This window comes from Eucyclogobius newberryi, unplaced genomic scaffold (assembly GCF_026437365.1).
Source record: "Eucyclogobius newberryi isolate DKJ021-1_F unplaced genomic scaffold, fEucNew1.0.hap1 SCAF_10, whole genome shotgun sequence".
Classification (NCBI taxonomy): Eukaryota; Metazoa; Chordata; class Actinopteri; order Gobiiformes; family Gobiidae; genus Eucyclogobius; species Eucyclogobius newberryi.
This window is the reverse complement of record NW_027315724.1, coordinates 4,551,973-4,575,557: the sequence shown is the minus strand read 5'-3', so window position 1 is coordinate 4,575,557 and position 23,585 is coordinate 4,551,973. Positions and strand designations below refer to the sequence as shown.

The 23,585-nt window shown below is 45.1% G+C and overlaps 1 protein-coding gene across 1 annotated transcript; it reads right to left on the bottom strand.

Annotated features, from left to right (window-relative positions):
- Positions 1 to 654: 654 nt before the first annotated feature.
- On the bottom strand, positions 655 to 20,883 carry LOC140373514 (calpain small subunit 1-like). The gene is made up of 7 exons (XM_072460048.1): positions 20,823 to 20,883; positions 15,264 to 15,331; positions 15,094 to 15,162; positions 10,108 to 10,186; positions 8,678 to 8,812; positions 2,085 to 2,143; positions 655 to 893 (listed from the first exon to the last, which is right to left on the bottom strand). The coding sequence occupies exons 1-7, from the start codon at positions 20,875 to 20,877 to the stop codon at positions 867 to 869; spliced, it is 492 nt and encodes a 163-aa protein (XP_072316149.1). The 5' UTR covers positions 20,878 to 20,883; the 3' UTR covers positions 655 to 866.
- Positions 20,884 to 23,585: the final 2,702 nt, after the last annotated feature.

Here is a 23,585-nt window from a genome sequence, read left to right as displayed (position 1 = left end):
GACACTCTGTCCCCTGCAGGACACTGTCCCCTGCAGGACACTCTGTCCCCTGCAGGACACTGTCCCCTGCAGGACACTCTGTCCCCTCTGGAGAGCAGCTTCAGTGACTGATCCACCCTCGCTGTGTGAAGGAGACGTTTCACAGTCTGTCCTTCTGCTGCTGTCAGACTTTATAACAAACACTGTCATACCCATGTGCAATACTGTCATACCCATGTGCAATACTGTCATACCCATGTGCAATACGGTCATATTCATGTGCAATACTGTCATACCCATGTGCAATACTGTCATATTCATGTGCAATTACTGTCGTACTCACATGCAATTAATGTCACATTCATGTGCATACAACTGATGAAAAAAGAGTTATTATTAGTATTATTTTGTCTTACGCTAGCTGTTTTTATTTAATTTTATCTTTATTGTCCCCCTCTATTCCTTATTAAGAAATGAGAGGTTTTGTCTATAGGAGTTTTTGTTTATAAGAGTTCTTCTATTAAGAGTGTTTTTTAAACTTCCAATAAGTTATCTGTCCTTTTCCTCTGTATCTACTGTGTTGCAACAATGAAATTTCCTAATGTGTGGACAATAAAGGAATATCTTATCTTATATTTAAATTTTATAAATGTATAAAAACACCAGAGATCAAAATTAAAACATGACAAAACTTTATTATGAGTTTCTCTCATAAAGAAAATGCAAGAATTTGGTCCATGGTGGAATGTGGAAGTGTAATCCTGGAGACGGCTCAAGAGTACATGGTCAGCTGGCTCAAGAGTACATGGTCAGCTGGCTCAAGAGTACATGGTCAGCTGGCTCAAGAGTACATGGTCAGCTGGCTCAAGAGTACATGGTCAGCTGGCTCAAGAGTACATGGTCAGCTGCAGCCACTGTCCAACACAAACACACAAGAATGTTCAGAACATCAAAATATCCTCAAGTAGGTTTGTATTCAAGTAGGCAGTGGTGGAAAGTAACAAAGTACAAAAGCGCACTATAATTTTTTAAGTATCTGTACTTAAAGGCGCAATGGACGATTTTTCGGCGATTTGAGAACTCAGGCGGAAGTGCGCATGCCACTCCCCCGTGCTCGTGCCACTCCCCCCCGTGCACGTGCCACTCCCCCGTGCACGTGCCACTCCCCCCGTGCACGTGCCACTCCCCCCGTGCACGTGCCACTCCCCCGTGCACGTGCCACTCCCCCGTGCACGTGCCACTCCCCCGTGCTCGTGCCACTCCCCCGTGCACATGCCACTCCCCCGTGCTCATGCCACTCCCCCGTGCTCATGCCACTCCCCCGTGCACCTGCCACTCCCCCGTGCACATGCCACTCCCCCGTGCACCTGCCACTCCCCCGTGCACATGCCACTCCCCCGTGCTCATGTTTATTAGCGCGACGGATCACATCGCATCTCTCGTCTCCCGTAGATTTCCGTCTCTTCTGAGCTCGAACTGTCTTTCTCCGTCCTAATTTTGTCCCATACACTGAGGGAACTATATTATGATAGATCAATGCGCTTAGACACAGGGAAACGTGCTGCTCTCGGGGGACGAGCCACACGCGGCTGCAGGTGAGCAGTAGGTGTGTTTTATGATTGATACGTGGCAGGACTAATGGGCCGTCCACGCCACCAGGAAATAAGACTCGTCCATTCAACCTTTAAGTACATGTTTACAGTGGTACTTTTCATTTCCAACATCTGAGAGCAGTTAAAAGTACTTTTTACTCTACTTCTTTTACCAAAAATATACAAATACAACATTCAGTCGCTATTGTTGACCAAAAGTACATCTTTAAACAGGTACTTTATTACTTTAACTTTTTTACTAGTGTACATTTTGAAATACTCTCTTGATGCTCTTATTTGAAGTACTTTTTCCATCATTTTAAGTAAGCAACAACAGCCTGAGAATAATTACATCCAAACAACAACCAAAACTTCAGTCGTTCCTATACTTACTTTTAATGTAAATGCTGAAGAAGAAAGTCACATGTATCCAAATGTATCCAAATGTATCCAAATGTATCCAAATGTATCCAAATGTATACATTTGTATACATATGTGTGATATGTTCTTACCTCCTCTATGCCCAGGTCGATGGTTCCATTGTTGTCTTTATCCAGAGTCTTAAACGCTCCTTGAGGAAAAACAAAAAGCAGGTTAGAATCTACAGTTTTAATCTCCTCTGCACAAATGGAGTCATTTACTAACTATGCATTTGATCTGTTTATTAGAATAAAATGGCCAGTGCATATTAATGAGCGTGTGATTTACAGGATATGCATGTCCACCTGCACAGACTGACACGCCCATCCATCAGCCCAACCGACCCTCATATAATCATGTGCAATACTGTCATAATCATGTGCATTACTGTCATAATTATGTGCAATACTGTGACATAATGTCAATCATCCCGGTGCAATATTTTCTGTCCATATAACAACTGTAAATAAGATTATTATTTTTATTAAGAGTATAAGAGGTTTTTTATAAGAATTATTTAATTTTTTTTAAAGTTTTTTTTATTATCATACTTCTGTGCCTAATTTGTGTTGCAACACTGGAATCTCCTCATTGTGGGACAAATAAAGGTTATCTCATCTTCCCGCCTTGACTACAGCAATAGTCTACTCTATGGTTCACTCTTCAAACTCCTGAATATACTGAGTATATCCAGAATTCTGCCGCCCCCCTCCATCCTCCCGTGAAGGCATGATGTCCTCAGAGACCTCCATCCTCCCGTGAAGGCACGATGTCCTCAGAGACCTCCATCCTCCCGTGAAGGCATGATGTCCTCAGAGACCTCCATCCTCCCGTGAAGGCACGATGTCCTCAGATCCTCCATCCTCCCGTGAAGGCATGATGTCCTCAGGTCCTCCATCCTCCCGTGAAGGCATGATGTCCTCAGAGACCTCCATCCTCCCGTGAAGGCATGATGTCCTCAGATCCTCCATCCTCCCGTGAAGGCATGATGTCCTCAGAGACCTCCATCCTCCCGTGAAGGCACGATGTCCTCAGAGACCTCCATCCTCCCGTGAAGGCATGATGTCCTCAGATCCTCCATCCTCCCGTGAAGGCATGATGTCCTCAGAGACCTCCATCCTCCCGTGAAGGCATGATGTCCTCAGATCCTCCATCCTCCCGTGAAGGCATGATGTCCTCAGATCCTCCATCCTCCCGTGAAGGCATGATGTCCTCAGAGACCTCCATCCTCCCGTGAAGGCATGATGTCCTCAGATCCTCCATCCTCCCGTGAAGGCATGATGTCCTCAGAGACCTCCATCCTCCCGTGAAGGCATGATGTCCTCAGATCCTCCATCCTCCCGTGAAGGCATGATGTCCTCAGAGACCTCCATCCTCCCGTGAAGGCATGATGTCCTCAGATCCTCCATCCTCCCGTGAAGGCATGATGTCCTCAGAGACCTCCATCCTCCCGTGAAGGCATGATGTCCTCAGATCCTCCATCCTCCCGTGCAGGCATGATGTCCTCAGAGACCTCCATCCTCCCGTGAAGGCATGATGTCCTCAGAGACCTCCATCCTCCCGTGAAGGCATGATGTCCTCAGATCCTCCATCCTCCCGTGAAGGCATGATGTCCTCAGGTCCTCCATCCTCCCGTGAAGGCATGATGTCCTCAGATCCTCCATCCTCCCGTGAAGGCATGATGTCCTCAGAGACCTCCATCCTCCCGTGAAGGCATGATGTCCTCAGGTCCTCCATCCTCCCGTGAAGGCATGGGGATGTCCTCAGAGACCTCCATCCTCCCGTGAAGGCATGGGGATGTCCTCAGATCCTCCATCCTCCCGTGAAGGCATGGGGATGTCCTCAGGTCCTCCATCCTCCCGTGAAGGCATGATGTCCTCAGATCCTCCATCCTCCCGTGAAGGCATGATGTCCTCAGATCCTCCATCCTCCCGTGAAGGCATGGGGATGTCCTCAGGTCCTCCATCCTCCCGTGAAGGCATGGGGATGTCCTCAGGTCCTCCATCCTCCCGTGAAGGCATGATGTCCTCAGAGACCTCCATCCTCCCGTGAAGGCATGGGGATGTCCTCAGGTCCTCCATCCTCCCGTGAAGGCATGATGTCCTCAGGTCCTCCATCCTCCCGTGAAGGCATGGGGATGTCCTCAGGTCCTCCATCCTCCCGTGAAGGCATGATGTCCTCAGATCCTCCATCCTCCCGTGAAGGCATGATGTCCTCAGAGACCTCCATCCTCCCGTGAAGGCATGATGTCCTCAGGTCCTCCATCCTCCCGTGAAGGCATGATGTCCTCAGGTCCTCCATCCTACCGTGAAGGCATGATGTCCTCAGGTCCTCCATCCTCCTGTGAAGGCATGATGTCCTCAGATCCTCCATCCTACCGTGAAGGCATGATGTCCTCAGGTCCTCCATCCTCCTGTGAAGGCATGATGTCCTCAGATCCTCCATCCTCCCGTGAAGGCATGATGTCCTCAGGTCCTCCATCCTCCCGTGAAGGCATGGGGATGTCCTCAGGTCCTCCATCCTCCCGTGAAGGCATGGGGATGTCCTCAGATCCTCCATCCTCCCGTGAAGGCATGATGTCCTCAGGTCCTCCATCCTCCCGTGAAGGCATGATGTCCTCAGGTCCTCCATCCTCCCGTGAAGGCATGATGTCCTCAGAGACCTCCATCCTCCCGTGAAGGCATGGGGATGTCCTCAGATCAGAGCATACACATCAAGCTCCTCACCATTGTTTGCAAGTCCCTCCATAGACTACCTCTGTGAGCCACACCCACACACGCTGATGCCAACCTCACGTCTCCCCCCAAAACAAAACTTCAGACCTGGGAGAAAAGACCCTTCTCTGTTGCCCCCCCCTTGGAGCTCCCTGTCCAAACACATCAAGGACTCTGCCACTCACTATCTTTTTTAAAACTGCCTTTCAATAATTGTATTCTTCTTTATACTTTTTTGTTTTGTTGTTTTATGTCTGTCTCTCAAGTGTAAAGCGTCTTTAGGTGTCCTGAAAAGTGTTATGTATCATTATTACTATAAAACACACAAGGCAAAACTGTCACAAACATTAAGAGCACATTGTGGAACAAGATTCAGTTGTAGTCATCTGGAGACAGGAGCAGAGACAGGTGCAGATACAGGAGCAGAGACAGGTGCAGAGACAGGAGCAGAGACAGGTGCAGATACAGGAGCAGAGACAGGTGCAGATACAGGAGCAGAGACAGGTGTAGAGACAGGAGCAGAGACAGGTGCAGAGACAGGCACAGATCACATTGAAAGTCAAAACATGTTTTTCTAATTATAATAAATATAAGTAATTTATAAGAAAAAAGGCTTTCGATGATATGAAGATCGACCAAATGGATCTCGTTTATAGGATCAACAGAGTGTGATTGAATGAATACTGCGTCTGGCTCAGTCAGAGTGGACATTGAGTCAAACAGAGTGGACATTGAGTCAAACAGAGTGGACATCGAGTCAAACGGAGTGGACGTCGAGTCAAACGGAGTGGACGTCGAGTCAAACGGAGTGGACATTGAGTCAAACGGAGTGGACGTCGAGTCAAACAGAGTGGACGTTGGAGCTTTCCTCCTCTGCAGTGTGGACACTTTGAAGAGGCTCATGTCCATTTTGCAGATCGCTGATCATATGATCTTTGCAGCGATGGGCCCCATCATGATAAGGGGACAGTGCGACCACCTCTAATTATATAATTATACTATTTTCTTTGTCAGTATGGCCCATGCCTGGAGACATGGAGGACACTTGGCCTGAACGAGTTTGGAAAAATATTTAATTGCGATTTGTCTGAAAAGCCTAGTGATTACATTTTAATGGTAGAATAGTTGTGTGCAGTGGCAGAGTGGTTGGAGCACTCACCTCCATAAAGCAGATCATGGGAACCATAGAGAACCATTATGATTATCAAAGTACGATTCATTCTTATAGTTTAGTCACAATTAGCTGATTATTCATGGCAGCTCCAATTAGTGAGACAAGATTGCAGGAAAATTCTGTTCACTAATTGCAGGCTTTTCGATTCGATTTTGAAAATTATGACCATTCAAACTGAGGTTTCAGGTCGATTGCAGCTGTAAAGAACAGAAGCAGGAGACACAAGAGCAGGAGCAGGAGACACAAGAGCAGGAGCAGGAGACACAAGAGCAGGAGCAGGAGACACAAGAGCAGGAGCAGGAGACACAAGAGCAAGACAAGAGCAGGAGCAGGAGACACAAGAGCAGGAGCAGGAGACACAAGAGCAGGAGCAGGAGACACAAGAGCAGGAGCAGGAGACACAAGAGCAGGAGCAGGAGAGCAGGAGCAAGACAAGAGCAGGAGCAGGAGACACAAGAGCAGGAGCAGGAGACACAAGAGCAGGAGCAGGAGACACAAGAGCAGGAGCAGGAGACACAAGAGCAGGAGCAGGAGACACAAGAGCAGGAGCAGGAGACACAAGAGCAGGAGCAGGAGACACAAGAGCAGGAGCAGGAGAGCAGGAGCAAGACAAGAGCAGGAGCAGGAGACACAAGAGCAGGAGCAGGAGACACAAGAGCAGGAGCAGGAGACACAAGAGCAGGAGCAGGAGACACAAGAGCAGGAGCAGGAGAGCAGGAGCAAGACAAGAGCAGGAGCAGGAGACACAAGAGCAGGAGCAGGAGACACAAGAGCAGGAGCAGGAGACACAAGAGCAGGAGCAGGAGACACAAGAGCAGGAGACACAAGAGCAGGAGCAAGACAAGAGCAGGAGCAGGAGACACAAGAGCAGGAGCAGGAGACACAAGAGCAGGAGACACAAGAGCAGGAGCAAGACAAGAGCAGGAGCAGGAGACACAAGAGCAGGAGCAGGAGACACAAGAGCAGGAGCAGGAGACACAAGAGCAGGAGCAGGAGACACAAGAACAGGAGCAGGAGACACAAGAACAGGAGCAGGAGACACAAGAGCAGGAGCAGGAGACACAAGAGCAGGAGCAGGAGACACAAGAGCAGGAGCAGGAGACACAAGAACAGGAGCAGGAGACACAAGAGCAGGAGCAGGAGACACAAGAGCAGGAGCAGGAGAGCAGGAGCAGGAGCAGGAGACACAAGAGCAGGAGACACAAGAGCAGGAGCAAGACAAGAGCAGGAGCAGGAGACACAAGAGCAGGAGCAGGAGACACAAGAGCAGGAGCAGGAGACACAAGAGCAGGAGCAGGAGAGCAGGAGCAAGACAAGAGCAGGAGCAGGAGACACAAGAGCAGGAGCAGGAGACACAAGAGCAGGAGCAGGAGACACAAGAGCAGGAGCAGGAGACACAAGAGCAGGAGACACAAGAGCAGGAGCAAGACAAGAGCAGGAGCAGGAGACACAAGAGCAGGAGCAGGAGACACAAGAGCAGGAGACACAAGAGCAGGAGCAAGACAAGAGCAGGAGCAGGAGACACAAGAGCAGGAGACACAAGAACAGGAGCAGGAGACACAAGAGCAGGAGCAGGAGACACAAGAGCAGGAGCAGGAGACACAAGAGCAGGAGCAGGAGACACAAGAACAGGAGCAGGAGACACAAGAACAGGAGCAGGAGACACAAGAGCAGGAGCAGGAGACACAAGAGCAGGAGCAGGAGACACAAGAGCAGGAGCAGGAGACACAAGAACAGGAGCAGGAGACACAAGAGCAGGAGCAGGAGACACAAGAGCAGGAGCAGGAGAGCAGGAGCAGGAGCAGGAGACACAAGAGCAGGAGACACAAGAGCAGGAGCAAGACAAGAGCAGGAGCAGGAGACACAAGAGCAGGAGCAGGAGACACAAGAGCAGGAGCAGGAGACACAAGAGCAGGAGCAGGAGACACAAGAGCAGGAGCAGGAGACACAAGAACAGGAGCAGGAGACACAAGAGCAGGAGACACAAGAGCAGGAGACACAAGAGCAGGAGCAGGTGACACAAGAGCAGGAGACACAAGAGCAGGAGCAGGTGACACAAGAGCAGGAGCAGGAGACACAAGAACAGGAGCAGGAGACACAAGAGCAGGAGCAGGAGACACACGAGCAGGAGCAGGAAACACACGAGCAGGAGCAGGAAACACAAGAGCAGGAGCAGGACAAGAGCAGGAGCAGGACAAGAGCAGGAGCAGGAGACACAAGAGCAGGAGCAGGACAAGAGCAGGAGACACAAGAACAGGAGCAGGACAAGAGCAGGAGCAGGAGACGCAGGAGCAGGACAAGAGCAGGAGCAGGAGACACAAGAGCAGGAGCAGGAGACACAAGAGCAGGAGCAGGAGACACACGAGCAGGAGCAGGAAACACACGAGCAGGAGCAGGAAACACAAGAGCAGGAGCAGGACAAGAGCAGGAGCAGGACAAGAGCAGGAGCAGGAGACACAAGAGCAGGAGCAGGACAAGAGCAGGAGCAGGAGACGCAGGAGCAGGACAAGAGCAGGAGCAGGAGACACAGGAGCAGGAGCAGGAGACACAAGAGCAGGAGCAGGAGACACAAGAGCAGGAGCAGGAGAGCAGGAGCAAGACAAGAGCAGGAGCAGGAGACACAAGAGCAGGAGCAGGAGACACAAGAGCAGGAGCAGGAGACACAGGAGCAGGAGCAGGAGACACAAGAGCAGGAGCAGGAGACACAGGAGCAGGAGCAGGACAAGAGCAGGAGCAGGAGACACAAGAGCAGGAGCAGGACTAGAGGAGGCGCAGTGTGCTCGGGCGGGTCACTCACTGCACATGGTGTCCAGGCGGACCAAACAGCCCACGAAGCTGTCAAAGTCCATGTCTCCGTGCTGGTCAGCGTAACGCCGCACGATCAGGCTGTAGAGGTTGTCTGTGGCCTTCCTCGGGTCATTCAGACGGAAACCTGCCCAAAGAGAGAGAGCGGGGAAAGTACTGCTACTGCAAGGGACAGATACTAGAAAAGTACTGCTACTGCAACGGACAGATACTAGGGTTAAAGTATTACACTATGTACTGCTTCTTATTTACTGCAAATACACTTTATAATCATAATAATCTCATTACATTTTCAAATCTAACTTTTCTGATGGTCTAGAATTTGATGATGTCCTAATCTCAGATGGAGGGCGGGGCCTATGTAACACCATGGGAGATTTCTAAGAGAGAAATCTTCCAAATAGAAATAGATACTTTATCATTATTAGTTTGGGATTTGCTTCACAAACTTGTCATATTCATCTCATGGGTTAAAGTCCTTTAAAGTGATACAATTATGTCTTTGGAGCAGAGTTATGGCATCACTTCTTATTGTTATTGTGAAAACCCCAAAACACTGGAGTTTATTTCTGCAGAACAGAACATGAACTTTGTCCCAGCTTTTATTTCATGTTGATAGTCCCAGTAACACCAGAGATAAAAACCATATGAACCATATGAACCATGAACCATATGAACCATATGAACAACCATATGAACCATATGACCCATATGACCCATATGAACCATATGACCCATATGATCCATATGAACCATATGACCCATATGAACCATATGATCCATATGAACCATATGAACCATATGATCCATATGAACCATATGAACCATATGATCCATATGAACCATATGACCCATATGAACCATATGATCCATATGAACCATATGACCCATATGAACCATATGAACCATATGAACCATATGAACCATAGGAACCATAGGAACCATAGGAACCATATGACCCATATGAACCATATGATCCATATGAACCATATGACCCATATGAACCATATGAACCATATGAACCATATGAACCATAGGAACCATAGGAACCATATGAACCATATGAACCATATGAACCATATGAACCATAGGAACCATAGGAACCATATGAACCATATGAACCATATGAACCATAGGAACCATAGGAACCATATGAACCATATGAACCATATGAACCATATGAACCATAGGAACCATATGAACCATATGAACCATATGAACCATATGAACCATAGGAACCATAGGAACCATATGAACCATATGAACCATATGAACCATATGAACCATAGGAACCATAGGAACCATATGAACCATATGAACCATATGAACCATAGGAACCATAGGAACCATATGAACCATAAACCAGGTCAACAACTGTAACGTGAACTACAATCTATAGATTCTAGAATAACAAACACTCACCTGCCTCAGCCAAGGCCCCGGGCAACTCCTGAGACGAGATGCAGCCAGATCTGTCCCCGTCGTACTTCTTGAAGATGCCCTGCAAACACACACCCACGTTACAACTACACACACGTTACAACTACACACCCACATGTTACAACTACACACACGTTTCAACTACACACCCACATGTTACAACTACACACCCACATTACAACTACACACACACGTTACAACTACACACCCACATGTTACAACTACACACACACGTTACAACTACACACACACGTTACAACTATACACACACGTTACAACTACACACACGTTACAACTACACACCCACGTTACAACTACACACCCACATGTTACAACTACACACACATGTTACAACTACACACACGTTACAACTACACACCCACGTTACAACTACACACCCACATGTTACAACTACACACACATGTTACAACTACACACCCACATGTTACAACTACACACCCACGTTACAACTACACACACACACGTTACAACTACATACACACACACACACACACACACACGTTACAACTACACACACCCACGTTACAACTACACACACACACACACGTTACAACTACACACACACACACACGTTACAACTACACACACACACGTTACAACTACACACACACACACACACGTTACAACTACACACACACACACGTTACAACTACACACACACACACACACGTTACAACTACACACACGTTACAACTACACACACACACACACACACGTTACAACTACACACACACACACACACGTTACAGCTACACACACACACACACACACACGTTACAACTACACACACACACACACACACGTTACAACTACACACACACACACACACACGTTACAGCTACACACACACACACACACACACGTTACAACTACACACACACACACACACGTTACAACTACACACACACACACGTTACAACTACACACACACACACACACGTTACAACTACACACACGTTACAACTACACACACACACACACACGTTACAACTACACACACACACACACGTTACAGCTACACACACACACACACACACGTTACAACTACACACACACACACACACACACACACGTTACAACTACACACACACACACACACACACACACGTTACAACTACACACACACACACACACGTTACAACTACACACACATGTCACATGAACATGTTTCATGTGTATAGATGTTTATAAGTCATTCAGGAATGACAGATATGAACCAGAACCTGAGCTGCCTCTTTATTTGAAATGTAAAAGTTGGAGAATGTTGTGAATGAACTTAGAGCTAATGATGATGATTTATTATCTAAATGTCACATATTTCACAACATCTAACATCATTTTACAAAGACAAATTAAAAAAGAGAAGGAGGCGTTAAATAATTGACATTTTGAGGGTAAGAAGCCTAATTAATGCAACCGCAGAAGCATCGGATCTGCTTTAGTAAAGACCAACATGTAATATGTAGTATGTAGTATGTAGTATGTAATATGTAGTATGTAGTATGTAGTATGTAGTATGTAGTATGTAATATGTAGTATGTAGTATGTAGTATGTAGTATGTAGTATGTAGTATGTAGTATGTAGTATGTAATATGTAATATGTAGTATGTAGTATGTAGTATGTAATATGTAGTATGTAATATGTAGTATGTAATATATAGTATGTAATATGTAGTATGTAGTATGTAATATGTAATATGTAGTATGTAGTATGTAGTATGTAATATGTAGTATGTAATATGTAGTATGTAATATATAGTATGTAATATGTAGTATGTAGTATGTAATATGTAATATGTAGTATGTAGTATGTAGTATGTAATATGTAATATGTAATATGTAATATGTAGTATGTAATATGTAATATGTAGTATGTAGTATGTAGTATGTAGTATGTAATATGTAATATGTAGTATGTAATATGTAATATGTAGTATGTAGTATGTAATATGTAATATGTAGTATGTAGTATGTAGTATGTAGTATGTAGGATGTAGTATGTAATATATAGTATGTAATATGTAGTATGTAGTATGTAATATGTAGTATGTAATATGTAGTATGTAATATATAGTATGTAATATGTAGTATGTAGTATGTAATATGTAATATGTAATATGTAGTGTGTAATATGTAGTATGTAGTATGTAATATGTAATATGTAGTATGTAGTGTGTAATATGTAGTATGTAATATGTAGTATGTAGTATGTAATATGTAGTATGTAGTATGTAGTATGTAATATGTAGTATGTAATATATAGTATGTAATATGTAATATGTAGTATGTAGTATGTAATATGTAATATGTAGTATGTAGTATGTAATATGTAATATGTAGTATGTAATATGTAGTATGTAATATGTAGTATGTAATATATAGTATGTAATATGTAATATGTAATATGTAGTATGTAATATGTAATATGTAATATGTAGTATGTAATATGTAATATGTAGTATGTAGTATGTAGTATGTAATATGTAATATGTAGTATGTAGTGTGTAATATGTAGTATGTAATATGTAGTATGTAGTATGTAATATGTAGTATGTAATATGTAGTATGTAATATGTAATATGTAGTATGTAATATGTAATATGTAGTATGTAGTGTGTAATATGTAGTATGTAGTATGTAGTATGTAATATGTAGTATGTAATATATAGTATGTAATATGTAATATGTAGTATGTAGTATGTAGTATGTAGTATGTAATATGTAATATGTAGTATGTAGTATGTAGTATGTAATATGTAATATGTAATATGTAGTATGTAATATGTAGTATGTAATATGTAGTATGTAATATGTAGTATGTAATATATAGTATGTAATATGTAATATGTAATATGTAGTATGTAATATGTAATATGTAATATGTAGTATGTAATATGTAATATGTAATATGTAGTATGTAGTATGTAGTATGTAATATGTAGTATGTAATATGTAGTATGTAATATATAGTATGTAATATGTAATATGTAATATGTAGTATGTAATATGTAATATGTAATATGTAATATGTAGTATGTAGTATGTAGTATGTAGTATGTAATATGTAATATGTAGTATGTAGTATGTAGTATGTAGTATGTAGTATGTAATATGTAATATGTAGTATGTAATATGTAGTATGTAATATGTAGTATGTAATATATAGTATGTAATATGTAATATGTAATATGTAGTATGTAATATGTAATATGTAATATGTAGTATGTAATATGTAGTATGTAGTATGTAATATGTAGTATGTAATATGTAATATGTAATATGTAGTATGTAGTATGTAGTATGTAATATGTAGTATGTAATCAGTATAAAAGAGTCTAAACAGCACGTGGACTGACTCCTCTGACTCCCTGTCACATTGACTCCTCTGACTCCCTGTCACACTGACTCCTCTGACTCCCTGTCACATTGACTCCTCTGACTCCCTGTCACACTGACTCCTCTGACTCCCTGTCACATTGACTCCTCTGACTCCCTGTCACACTGACTCCTCTGACTCCCTGTCACATTGACTCCTCTGACTCCCTGTCACATTGACTCATCTGACTCCCTGTCACATTGACTCCTCTGACTCCCTGTCACATTGACTCCTCTGACTCCCTGTCACATTGACTCCTCTGACTCCCTGTCACATTGACTCATCTGACTCCCTGTCACATTGACTCCTCTGACTCCCTGTCACATTGACTCCTCTGACTCCCTGTCACATTGACTCCTCTGACTCCCTGTCACACTGACTCCTCTGACTCCCTGTCACACTGACTCCTCTGACTCCCTGACACACTGACTCCTCTGACTCCCTGTCACATTGACTCCTCTGACTCCCTGTCACACTGACTCCTCTGACTCCCTGTCACACTGACTCCTCTGACTCCCTGTCACACTGACTCCTCTGACTCCCTGTCACATTGACTCCTCTGACTCCCTGTCACACTGACTCCTCTGACTCCCTGACACACTGACTCCTCTGACTCCCTGTCACATTGACTCCTCTGACTCCCTGTCACATTGACTCCTCTGACTCCCTGACACACTGACTCCTCTGACTCCCTGTCACACTGACTCCTCTGACTCCCTGTCACATTGACTCCTCTGACTCCCTGTCACACTGACTCCTCTGACTCCCTGTCACACTGACTCATCTGACTCCCTGTCACACTGACTCCTCTGACTCCCTGTCACATTGACTCATCTGACTCCCTGTCACATTGACTCATCTGACTCCCTGTCACACTGACTCATCTGACTCCCTGTCACATTGACTCCTCTGACTCCCTGTCACATTGACTCCTCTGACTCCCTGTCACATTGACTCCTCTGACTCCCTGTCACATTGACTCCTCTGACTCCCTGTCACACTGACTCCTCTGACTCCCTGTCACACTGACTCCTCTGACTCCCTGTCACATTGACTCCTCTGACTCCCTGACACACTGACTCCTCTGACTCCCTGACACACTGACTCCTCTGACTCCCTGTCACATTGACTCCTCTGACTCCCTGTCACATTGACTCCTCTGACTCCCTGTCACATTGACTCCTCTGACTCCCTGTCACATTGACTCCTCTGACTCCCTGTCACACTGACTCCTCTGACTCCCTGTCACACTGACTCATCTGACTCCCTGTCACACTGACTCCTCTGACTCCCTGTCACATTGACTCCTCTGACTCCCTGTCACATTGACTCATCTGACTCCCTGTCACATTGACTCCTCTGACTCCCTGTCACATTGACTCCTCTGACTCCCTGTCACATTGACTCCTCTGACTCCCTGTCACATTGACTCATCTGACTCCCTGTCACATTGACTCATCTGACTCCCTGTCACATTGACTCCTCTGACTCCCTGTCACATTGACTCCTCTGACTCCCTGTCACATTGACTCCTCTGACTCCCTGACACACAAAACACAGACAAACTCACCTGCCATTTCTTGATATTGCCCCAGAGGAACTTGAACTCGTGGAAGCCCAGTTTGCCGGTGCTGTCGCTCTGAGAGGAGAGTCAAAGAACCACACGACAACAACACAAAGAACAATGTCCCCGGGCCCCGGGGGACATCAGGGGCCCCGGGGCCGTGTACAGAAGGATACGTCCATGACAGCCACCATGCTGCGACACGTCTCGATACTGAAGCCTTCGTTACCGATCTCCAGCCCGTCTGCAGCAGCAAAGACACAATCACACTTTACACTTTACTATGGCAAAGTAACAAGTACTAAAGTAAAAGTACTGTAACTACGTGCTTAAGACATTTTTACAATGGATATTTTTAACGTTTTGTCTGGGTTTAGTCTGGGTTTAGTCCGGGTTTAGTCCGGGTTTTGTGTGAAGAGCGATAGAAAGTAACAAGTACAAAAGTAAAAGTAGGTGCTTTTTACAGTGGATACTTTTTACTTTTACTTCACTACATTTGAGAGCTGTTATTTGTACTTTCTGCTCACTCCATATTTGAACTAGACTGAAAAATAGAAAGTCATTTCCATAGGTTGGAGGGGGTTGATCCTGACCTGTTGATAAACTACAGACCAAAATCCTTGAAAGGCTTGAAAAAGACAAAGAGCAATTTGTGACAGTTTGGAGGAAAACGCCAGTTATCGGATCAATGCTGAACTGTCCAGCCGCTTTTCAGCGTTCAACCGCTGGTTATCGAGATGGTGCCACAAGAGCAGTAGTCTTTGTTGACAACTGGAGTGCGTTAGACGGATACATTAAAGTGAGCCAGAAGTGAGCCCCGGGCGCAGAGCAGCGGTGTAAGACGCTCCTGTCATGTCCTTGACATGTTGCTTTGGTGCAATGGATGACAGCGCAGGGCATGGAATTCTAAACAAGAGGTGTGATTATGCCAAAATATGAGGTGGAGTGAAGCAACTTGAGGGTGTGGTCTGGTGCATTCTGGGAATGGCCAGAATTGTAACTAATAAACTTCAAAACTAGTGCACTGGAGTCGTGTTACTGTCCCCATATGGACGAGATAATCGTAATAAAACAAAAATAAAAGTTATTTTTCCCCTCCCACTCACATAAACAGCTGTTACGCACTCGGCTCTTAAAGCTCTTTGCTGGACAGTGCTAAGACACCTGGTACTGCGTGGTCTGGACTAGACTGGACCTTACAGACTTGCAGGTGTCCAGCTCAGAGAGGAAGCTCTATTTGGGAAACTGGAAAACAGATTCACATTCACCCAAAATCTTTGTCCCAGTCTGCGTAAATCTGGCACAGACTCACAGCATGAGATCAGCATGTACGTCAGACGGAGCTGACCACAGTGTGTGCTCCTGCCCTCAGGACCATGCAGCTTCTCACTGAGCATTCAGGTGTCCAGCTGTGTGTAACGGTGCTGTGCTGCACGCGACTCATCTCGAGGACATAGACTCCAACACCGGGGAAACTGGGACTGAGCTCAGGGCGGGGCAAGTGCCACACGGGTACGCACATGTTCACACACACATCTCTACAGGGTGACAACCATCACCGGGGGCTCAGAGGCCTTGCACCGGGACTAATGCAGGTCATCGCAGCAGTCTGGGGGTCTGGGTTTAGTCTGGGTTTAAGTCTGGGTTTAGTCTGGGTTTAAGTCTGGGTTTAGTATGGGTTTAGTCTGGGTTTAGTCTGGGTTTAGTCTGGGTTTAGTCTGGGTTTAGTCTAGTCTGGGTTTAGTCTGGGTTTAAGTCTGGGTTTAAGTCTGGGTTTAGTCTGGGTTTAGTCTGGGTTTAGTCTGGGTTTAGTCTGGGTTTAGTCTGGGTTTAGTCTGGGTTTAGTCAGGGTTTAGTCTGGGTTTAGTCTGGGTTTAGTCTGTGTTTAGTCAGGGTTTAGTCAGGGTTTAGTCAGGGTTTAGTCTGGGTTTAGTCTGGGTTTAAGTCTGGGTTTAGTCTGGGTTTAGTCTGGGTTTAAGTATGGGTTTAGTCTGGGTTTAGTCTGGGTTTAGTCTGGGTTTAGTCTGGGTTTAGTCTGGGTTTAGTATGGGTTTAGTCTGGGTTTAGTCTGGGTTTAGTCAGGGTTTAGTCAGGGTTTAAGTCTGGGTTTAGTATGGGTTTAGTCTGGGTTTAGTCTGGGTTTAGTCTGGGTTTAGTCTAGTCTGGGTTTAGTCTGGGTTTAAGTCTGGGTTTAAGTCTGGGTTTAGTCTGGGTTTAGTCTGTGTTTAGTCTGTGTTTAGTCAGGGTTTAGTCAGGGTTTAGTCTGGGTTTAGTCTGGGTTTAGTCTGGGTTTAGTATGGGTTTAGTCTGGGTTTAGTCTGGGTTTAGTCTGGGTTTAGTCTGGGTTTAGTCTGGGTTTAGTATGGGTTTAGTCTGGGTTTAGTCTGGGTTTAGTCAGGGTTTAGTCAGGGTTTAAGTCTGGGTTTAGTATGGGTTTAGTCTGGGTTTAGTCAGGGTTTAGTCAGGGTTTAGTCTGGGTTTAGTCTGGGTTTAGTCTAGTCTGGGTTTAGTCTGGGTTTAGTCTGGGTTTAAGTCTGGGTTTAAGTCTGGGTTTAGTCTGGGTTTAGTCTGGGTTTAGTCTGGGTTTAGTCAGGGTTTAGTCTGGGTTTAGTCTAGTCAGGGTTTAGTCTGGGTTTAAGTCTGGGTTTAAGTCTGGGTTTAGTCTGGGTTTAGTCTGGGTTTAGTCTGGGTTTAGTCAGGGTTTAGTCAGGGTTTAGTCTGGGTTTAGTCTGGGTTTAGTCTGGGTTTAGTCTGTGTTTAGTCTGGGTTTAGTCTGGGTTTAGTCTGGGTTTAGTCTGGGTTTAAGTCTGGGTTTAGTCTGGGTTTAAGTCTGGGTTTAGTATGGGTTTAGTATGGGTTTAGTCTGGGTTTAGTCTGGGTTTAGTCTGGGTTTAGTCTGGGTTTAGTCTGGGTTTAGTCTAGTCTGGGTTTAGTCTGGGTTTAAGTCTGGGTTTAAGTCTGGGTTTAGTCTGGGTTTAGTCAGGGTTTAGTCAGGGTTTAGTCTGGGTTTAGTCTGGGTTTAGTCTGGGTTTAGTCTGGGTTTAGTCTGGGTTTAGAAAAGCGAGCTCTCCGCGTATACAAAGAAACAATGCTCCAAGGCTAAATCTAACAGAGATTAGTGACCTCATTGTCTTCCCTCATAACTCCAGATTGTCAGATTATTTCCTAATTACCTTTCATTTTAAGTTTATCCAGCCACAGAATGAAGTTATAATGAAGAGGACAATTTCTGACAATTCTCAAAGTTCAAAAAAATAATAGAGCCATTATTCAGTGACATGTCATGTGATCATGTCATGTGTTCATGTCATGTGATCCTGTCATGTGATCCTGTCATGTGATCCTGTCATGTGATCCTGTCATGTGATCCTGTCATGTGATCCTGTCATGTGATCCTGTCATGTGATCCTGTCATGTGATCCTGTCATGTGATCTTTCATGTCATCCTGTCATGTGATCCTGTCATGTGATCATGTCATGTGATCATGTCATGTGATCATGTCATGTGTTCATGTCATGTGATCCTGTCATGTGATCCTGTCATGTGATCCTGTCATGTGATCCTGTCATGTGATCCTGTCATGTGATCCTGTCATGTGATCATGTCATGTGATCATGTCATGTGATCCTGTCATGTGATCCTGTCATGTGATCCTGTCATGTGTTCATGTCATGTGATCATGTCATGTGATCATGTCATGTGATCATGTCATGTGATCCTGTCATGTGATCATGTCATGTGATCATGTCATGTGATCCTGTCATGTGATCATGTCATGTGATCATGTCATGTGATCCTGCTGTGAACAGCTTTAGTCCAGTGTAAGTGACCGATCTGTCGACTTGACCATGAATTCTCTGAAGTCTGCTCTTGATGTTGCAGCTCTGTTATAACAGAAGGTCATTAGGTCAAAGCGCCTCCTCCTGGTACAACCAAGAACTGCACTCACACAAACAAAGAGAACATTAGAAGGATCATTTGGCTCCTCCCACACAGAAGAATCTCTAAAAGCAGGAAAAGTTGCTTCTGTCCTATCAGCAGCTCTGTGTGAGGCCCAAACCAGAGACTATTCACATCTAATAGAAGTCAACTAAAGTAACACTAGATTTATTTTCAGCGCTGTAACCATGGTAACAAACTGTCACAGCAGTAGAGCCCTCACTCCCATCTTCTCTCAGCTCTGATGATTTCCTCCTATTTTTTAACAATAAAATAAAAACAATTAGAGATAAATGAGATGAAATGACTCCCACTATTCGCCCTGAACAAGCCCAAGCTGTAAAACTAGTGTCACATATAAATCCACCTGTAAATGTAGAAAGGTTCAGCTGTTCATCAAGAGGGAGAACTTCCGCCATTATGTCCTCTAAAAGTCATTATGTTGTAAACCACTATTGAAAAAGCCTAATATTGACCCTGACCTGTTGGTAAACTACAGGACTGTGATGGTCTTCTGCGTCTCAAAAAGATCTCACAAAAATACAAATTGCTCAAAATAAACTATGTATTCCACTCTGTCGTGGCTTAACTTAGACAAAAGAATACAATACAATGATATTAAGATCATTATCAAACAGTCTGTGATTCCGTTCATAAACTGCAGCCAATGGTCATCTTATCTCACCACATTCCAAATCCAACTTTATGAAAATAACTGTTTTGTACAGAGCGACATCCATTTGTCATCGTTCCTTTTCAAATGAACCAAAAGGGTCATGTGTTCAAATGACCCCATGGCCCATTGTATTTGTATTTTTTTGTTTGCTCAAAGTTGGAATGTCAAATAATGAACGCGTTAAAATGTATAAAAAGTACTTTAAAAAAAAAAAGTAGTAGAAAGTACAGATTCTAAAAAAATCATTGTCCATTATAAATTGTAAAATGTACAAATTTAAAGTACAGACACCTAAAAAAAAAGTCACATTTTTAGGTGTCTGTACTTTAAATTTGTACTTTCCACCACATTTTCAAACATCTACAGGCCCTCTACAGGGCCCTCTACAGGCTCACAGGGCCCTCTACAGGCCCTCTACAGGCCCTCTACAGGCCCTCTACAGGGCCCTCTACAGGCTCACAGGGCCCTCTACAGGGCCCTCTACAGGGCCCTCTACAGGCCCTCTACAGGCTCACAGGGCCCTCTACAGGCTCACAGGGCCCTCTACAGGCCCACAGGACCCTCTACAGGCTCACAGGGCCCTCTACAGGCCCTCTACAGGGCCCTCTACAGGCTCACAGGGCCCTCTACAGGCCCTCTACAGGCCCTCTACAGGCCCTCTACAGGCCCTCTACAGGGCCCTCTACAGGCTCACAGGGCCCTCTACAGGGCCCTCTACAGGGCCCTCTACAGGCCCTCTACAGGCTCACAGGGCCCTCTACAGGCTCACAGGGCCCTCTACAGGCCCACAGGACCCTCTACAGGCTCACAGGGCCCTCTACAGGCCCTCTACAGGCCCACAGGACCCTCTACAGGCTCACAGGGCCCTCTACAGGCCCTCTACAGGGCCCTCTACAGGCTCACAGGGCCCTCTACAGGCCCTCTACAGGCCCTCTACAGGGCCCTCTACAGGCTCACAGGGCCCTCTACAGGCCCTCTACAGGGCCCTCTACAGGGCCCTCTACAGGCCCTCTACAGGCCCTCTACAGGGCCCTCTACAGGCTCACAGGGCCCTCTACAGGCTCACAGGGCCCTCTACAGGCTCACAGGGCCCTCTACCAGTGTCTCATTGTAACTCACGCTTTCTACAGATGTTGTCCAGGATCTTCTTCAGCTCGTCGGGGCTGATCTCCATGTCCTGTAAAAAAAAAGAGCCATATTAAAAACAAATGGGGACTTCCGGGTGTGGCACAGTCTGAGGTGCACTACTACTACTACTACTACTACTGCTACTGCTACTGCTACTGCTACTGCTACTGCTGCTGCTGCTGCTGCTGCTGCTGCTGCTGCTGCTGCTGCTGCTGCTGCTGCTGCTGCTGCTGCTGCTGCTGCTGCTGCTACTGCTACTGCTACTGCTACTGCTGCTGCTGCTGCTGCTGCTGCTGCTGCTGCTGCTGCTGCTGCTGCTGCTGCTGCTGCTGCTGCTGCTGCTGCTGCTGATATTTGCCTTTCAAATCTTCTTTTCCTCGTTTCCTGCTTCTTTCTCAGATACATCACTCAGCATGCACCTCAACCCATCATGCATCCAGCGCTCTCCAGCCCCTTCCAACTGAGTCCAGTTGCCATACGTACTAGACAGTCCTCAAGCACTTAGACTTCTCTACTAGGAATTCACATCATCCTACAGGGCAAGCCCTTCTTCATTTCAGACAAAGAATCTGCTTCTCGTTTCCATCCTATGATGAGGAACTTTAGTGCACCTCTCAAGTCAACACACAGAAGTAGCAGACTCCCACATTTAAATATATATAATATATATATCTTAATGCGACCATCACTAGAATGATTCTTTCTCTCAAGGGAAGGCAGCTGGTTTCGCTCTCTCTCTTACGGGTCCAAGTCCGTTTGCATTATACCATCATTCCAGACATATTCTTTAGGGGTTCGATTAGTCAGAAGTAGATCTGTAAAGGATATTCTATTATGCCGCACCTCATAGTTCTCTAGACTCTTAGTCTACTCCCCTCTATCACCCGCATCGCTTATACTCAAGTCACCATAATCAGCTCCTACGATTCACTGTCCCGAACTCTGTCGCTGTGCACCAAACTTCGATGATCGCCCTAATTCCTCTTCTTGGATCTTCAGGATCCATCTTAAATCAGACTACCCTCTCATCGATCTTTCATTCCATTCATTCTCAATCTCATTCAGCTTTCCAATAAGTTCCCTCATCCATCGCTCATGGTGAACTCATTACTATCTGCAGGTCGTCAAGTCCAATAACAATGTTAAGTATTCACTCTCCTCAACCCTTTTCTCTCCTCCGGAACAAGGCTACTCCACCACATAATCCACAGTTTTACCTGACCTGACCCCATCACTCTCGCACCTTATTCATCCCCGGCACTTGCATCTTTTACCCACAAATGACCTGAGATGGTTTTACCGCACGGCCAACTTCATGGAACTTGCCGGCTTATTCCACATCTTCACAATTCATCGCCTAAAACTCTTTCAAAACTCAATTCAAATGCACTGGTTTATCCTCGTCTCCAGTACTGGACAGCTCCTCTTCTCTCAGTTTAACATCTTCATTTTCAACCAGGGACATTTGCTGATTTCCTATGAACATTGTTTAATCTGTTTTCACTGAGGAATCCACTGTTGTGATTTCGGGTGTTACAAAAATCTATTGAATTGAATTGACATTAGAGCTTCTTTTAAATGTTTTTCACTCTCATTTAAATATGCAATGCTCTCAGGTAGTGCTTTTTTTTAATTAAATAGAATAAATAAATAGGAATTGAAAGAAAAATAAAAGTTCCAGTCAGTGGCTTTACTGGGATTTTAAGGTTATAAAGCTTTTACAAAATGATCAATATCGTCAGAGTTTATCGGATCTGGATTCAACTAATATGTGTCGATCATTAGACTTATATCGCCCCTGGGACTCTTCCTAATCGTACCAAGTGTGCACCCTCTTGTAGCATCTTAATGGTCATTTTCTAAGTTTATTCTTAGGTTCTGTTAGCGGAGGATATGTCCAAACATGAGGTTTAATAGCATTTTAATCTGTTTTATGGACAGTAAAAAATAGTAAACATAAAATGTATCAAGTCTTTCCACTTTGTGTAACCAGAGCACTTCCTCCAGTGAGTGTAGAGAAACTGGGTGTGTCTTGTGGCGTGTGCGGGGCCACAGTCGACAGGCCGAGCCGGTCCAACGGCCCCGCCCTGTGATGACTCACAATCAGAGCTGCCCCATCTGACAATGACAGGAATGCAGCCACACCGTTTATGCACAGCCCCACCTCGTCCTGAAGGTCTGACTCGACACCGGCCTCTGGTTGGGTGGTGTCTACGTCTGCCATCATAACTTCCACTTCATAGTTTACATATAATTACTACTAAACTATCAGACAACAAACAGTCATTTGAGGAGGTGGAGAATCTGTTCTTACGAAACAAAAGGAGCTGATCAAAACATGCAAACTTAACAAAAAAGGTTGGCTTACAATTAAAATGTCACACCTACAGCTCAGACTCAAGGATCAAAGTCTGGACAACGAAAAGGTTTAAAGGTCTTTTACCAGATTTGAAAAGAGAATCATCAGAAGAGATTTGATGAGCTGAAAGAATCCTCTGACTTTTGTAGAGTTATTATAACCAAGAAATTAAAAAGAATGACGACCATCAAAGCCTTTTGACTGAAACGTTCATTAAAGCAAATAAATCTGAACTTTCAACTCAGAGACTCTGTTGGGGAGGATGTGGCAGCAGGAGGCAGACTGTCGGAGAGGATGTGGCAGCAGGAGGCAGACTGTTGGAGAGGATGTGGCTGCAGGAGACAGACTGTTGGAGAGGATGTGGCAGCAGGAGGCAGACTGTTGGAGAGGATGTG

Excerpts from the sequence above, each read along its gene's own strand:
- LOC140373514 (XM_072460048.1), bottom strand. The coding sequence starts at position 20,877 with ATGGAGATCAGCCCCGACGAGCTGAAGAAGATCCTGGACAACATCTGT. Across the intron at positions 2,144-8,677 it reads CCGCCTGGACACCATGTGCA|GAGCGTTTAAGACTCTGGAT; the intron begins GTGAGTGACCCG and ends TTTTTCCTCAAG. Across the intron at positions 894-2,084 it reads TCGACCTGGGCATAGAGGAG|TGGCTGCAGCTGACCATGTA; the intron begins GTAAGAACATAT and ends TGTGTTGGACAG.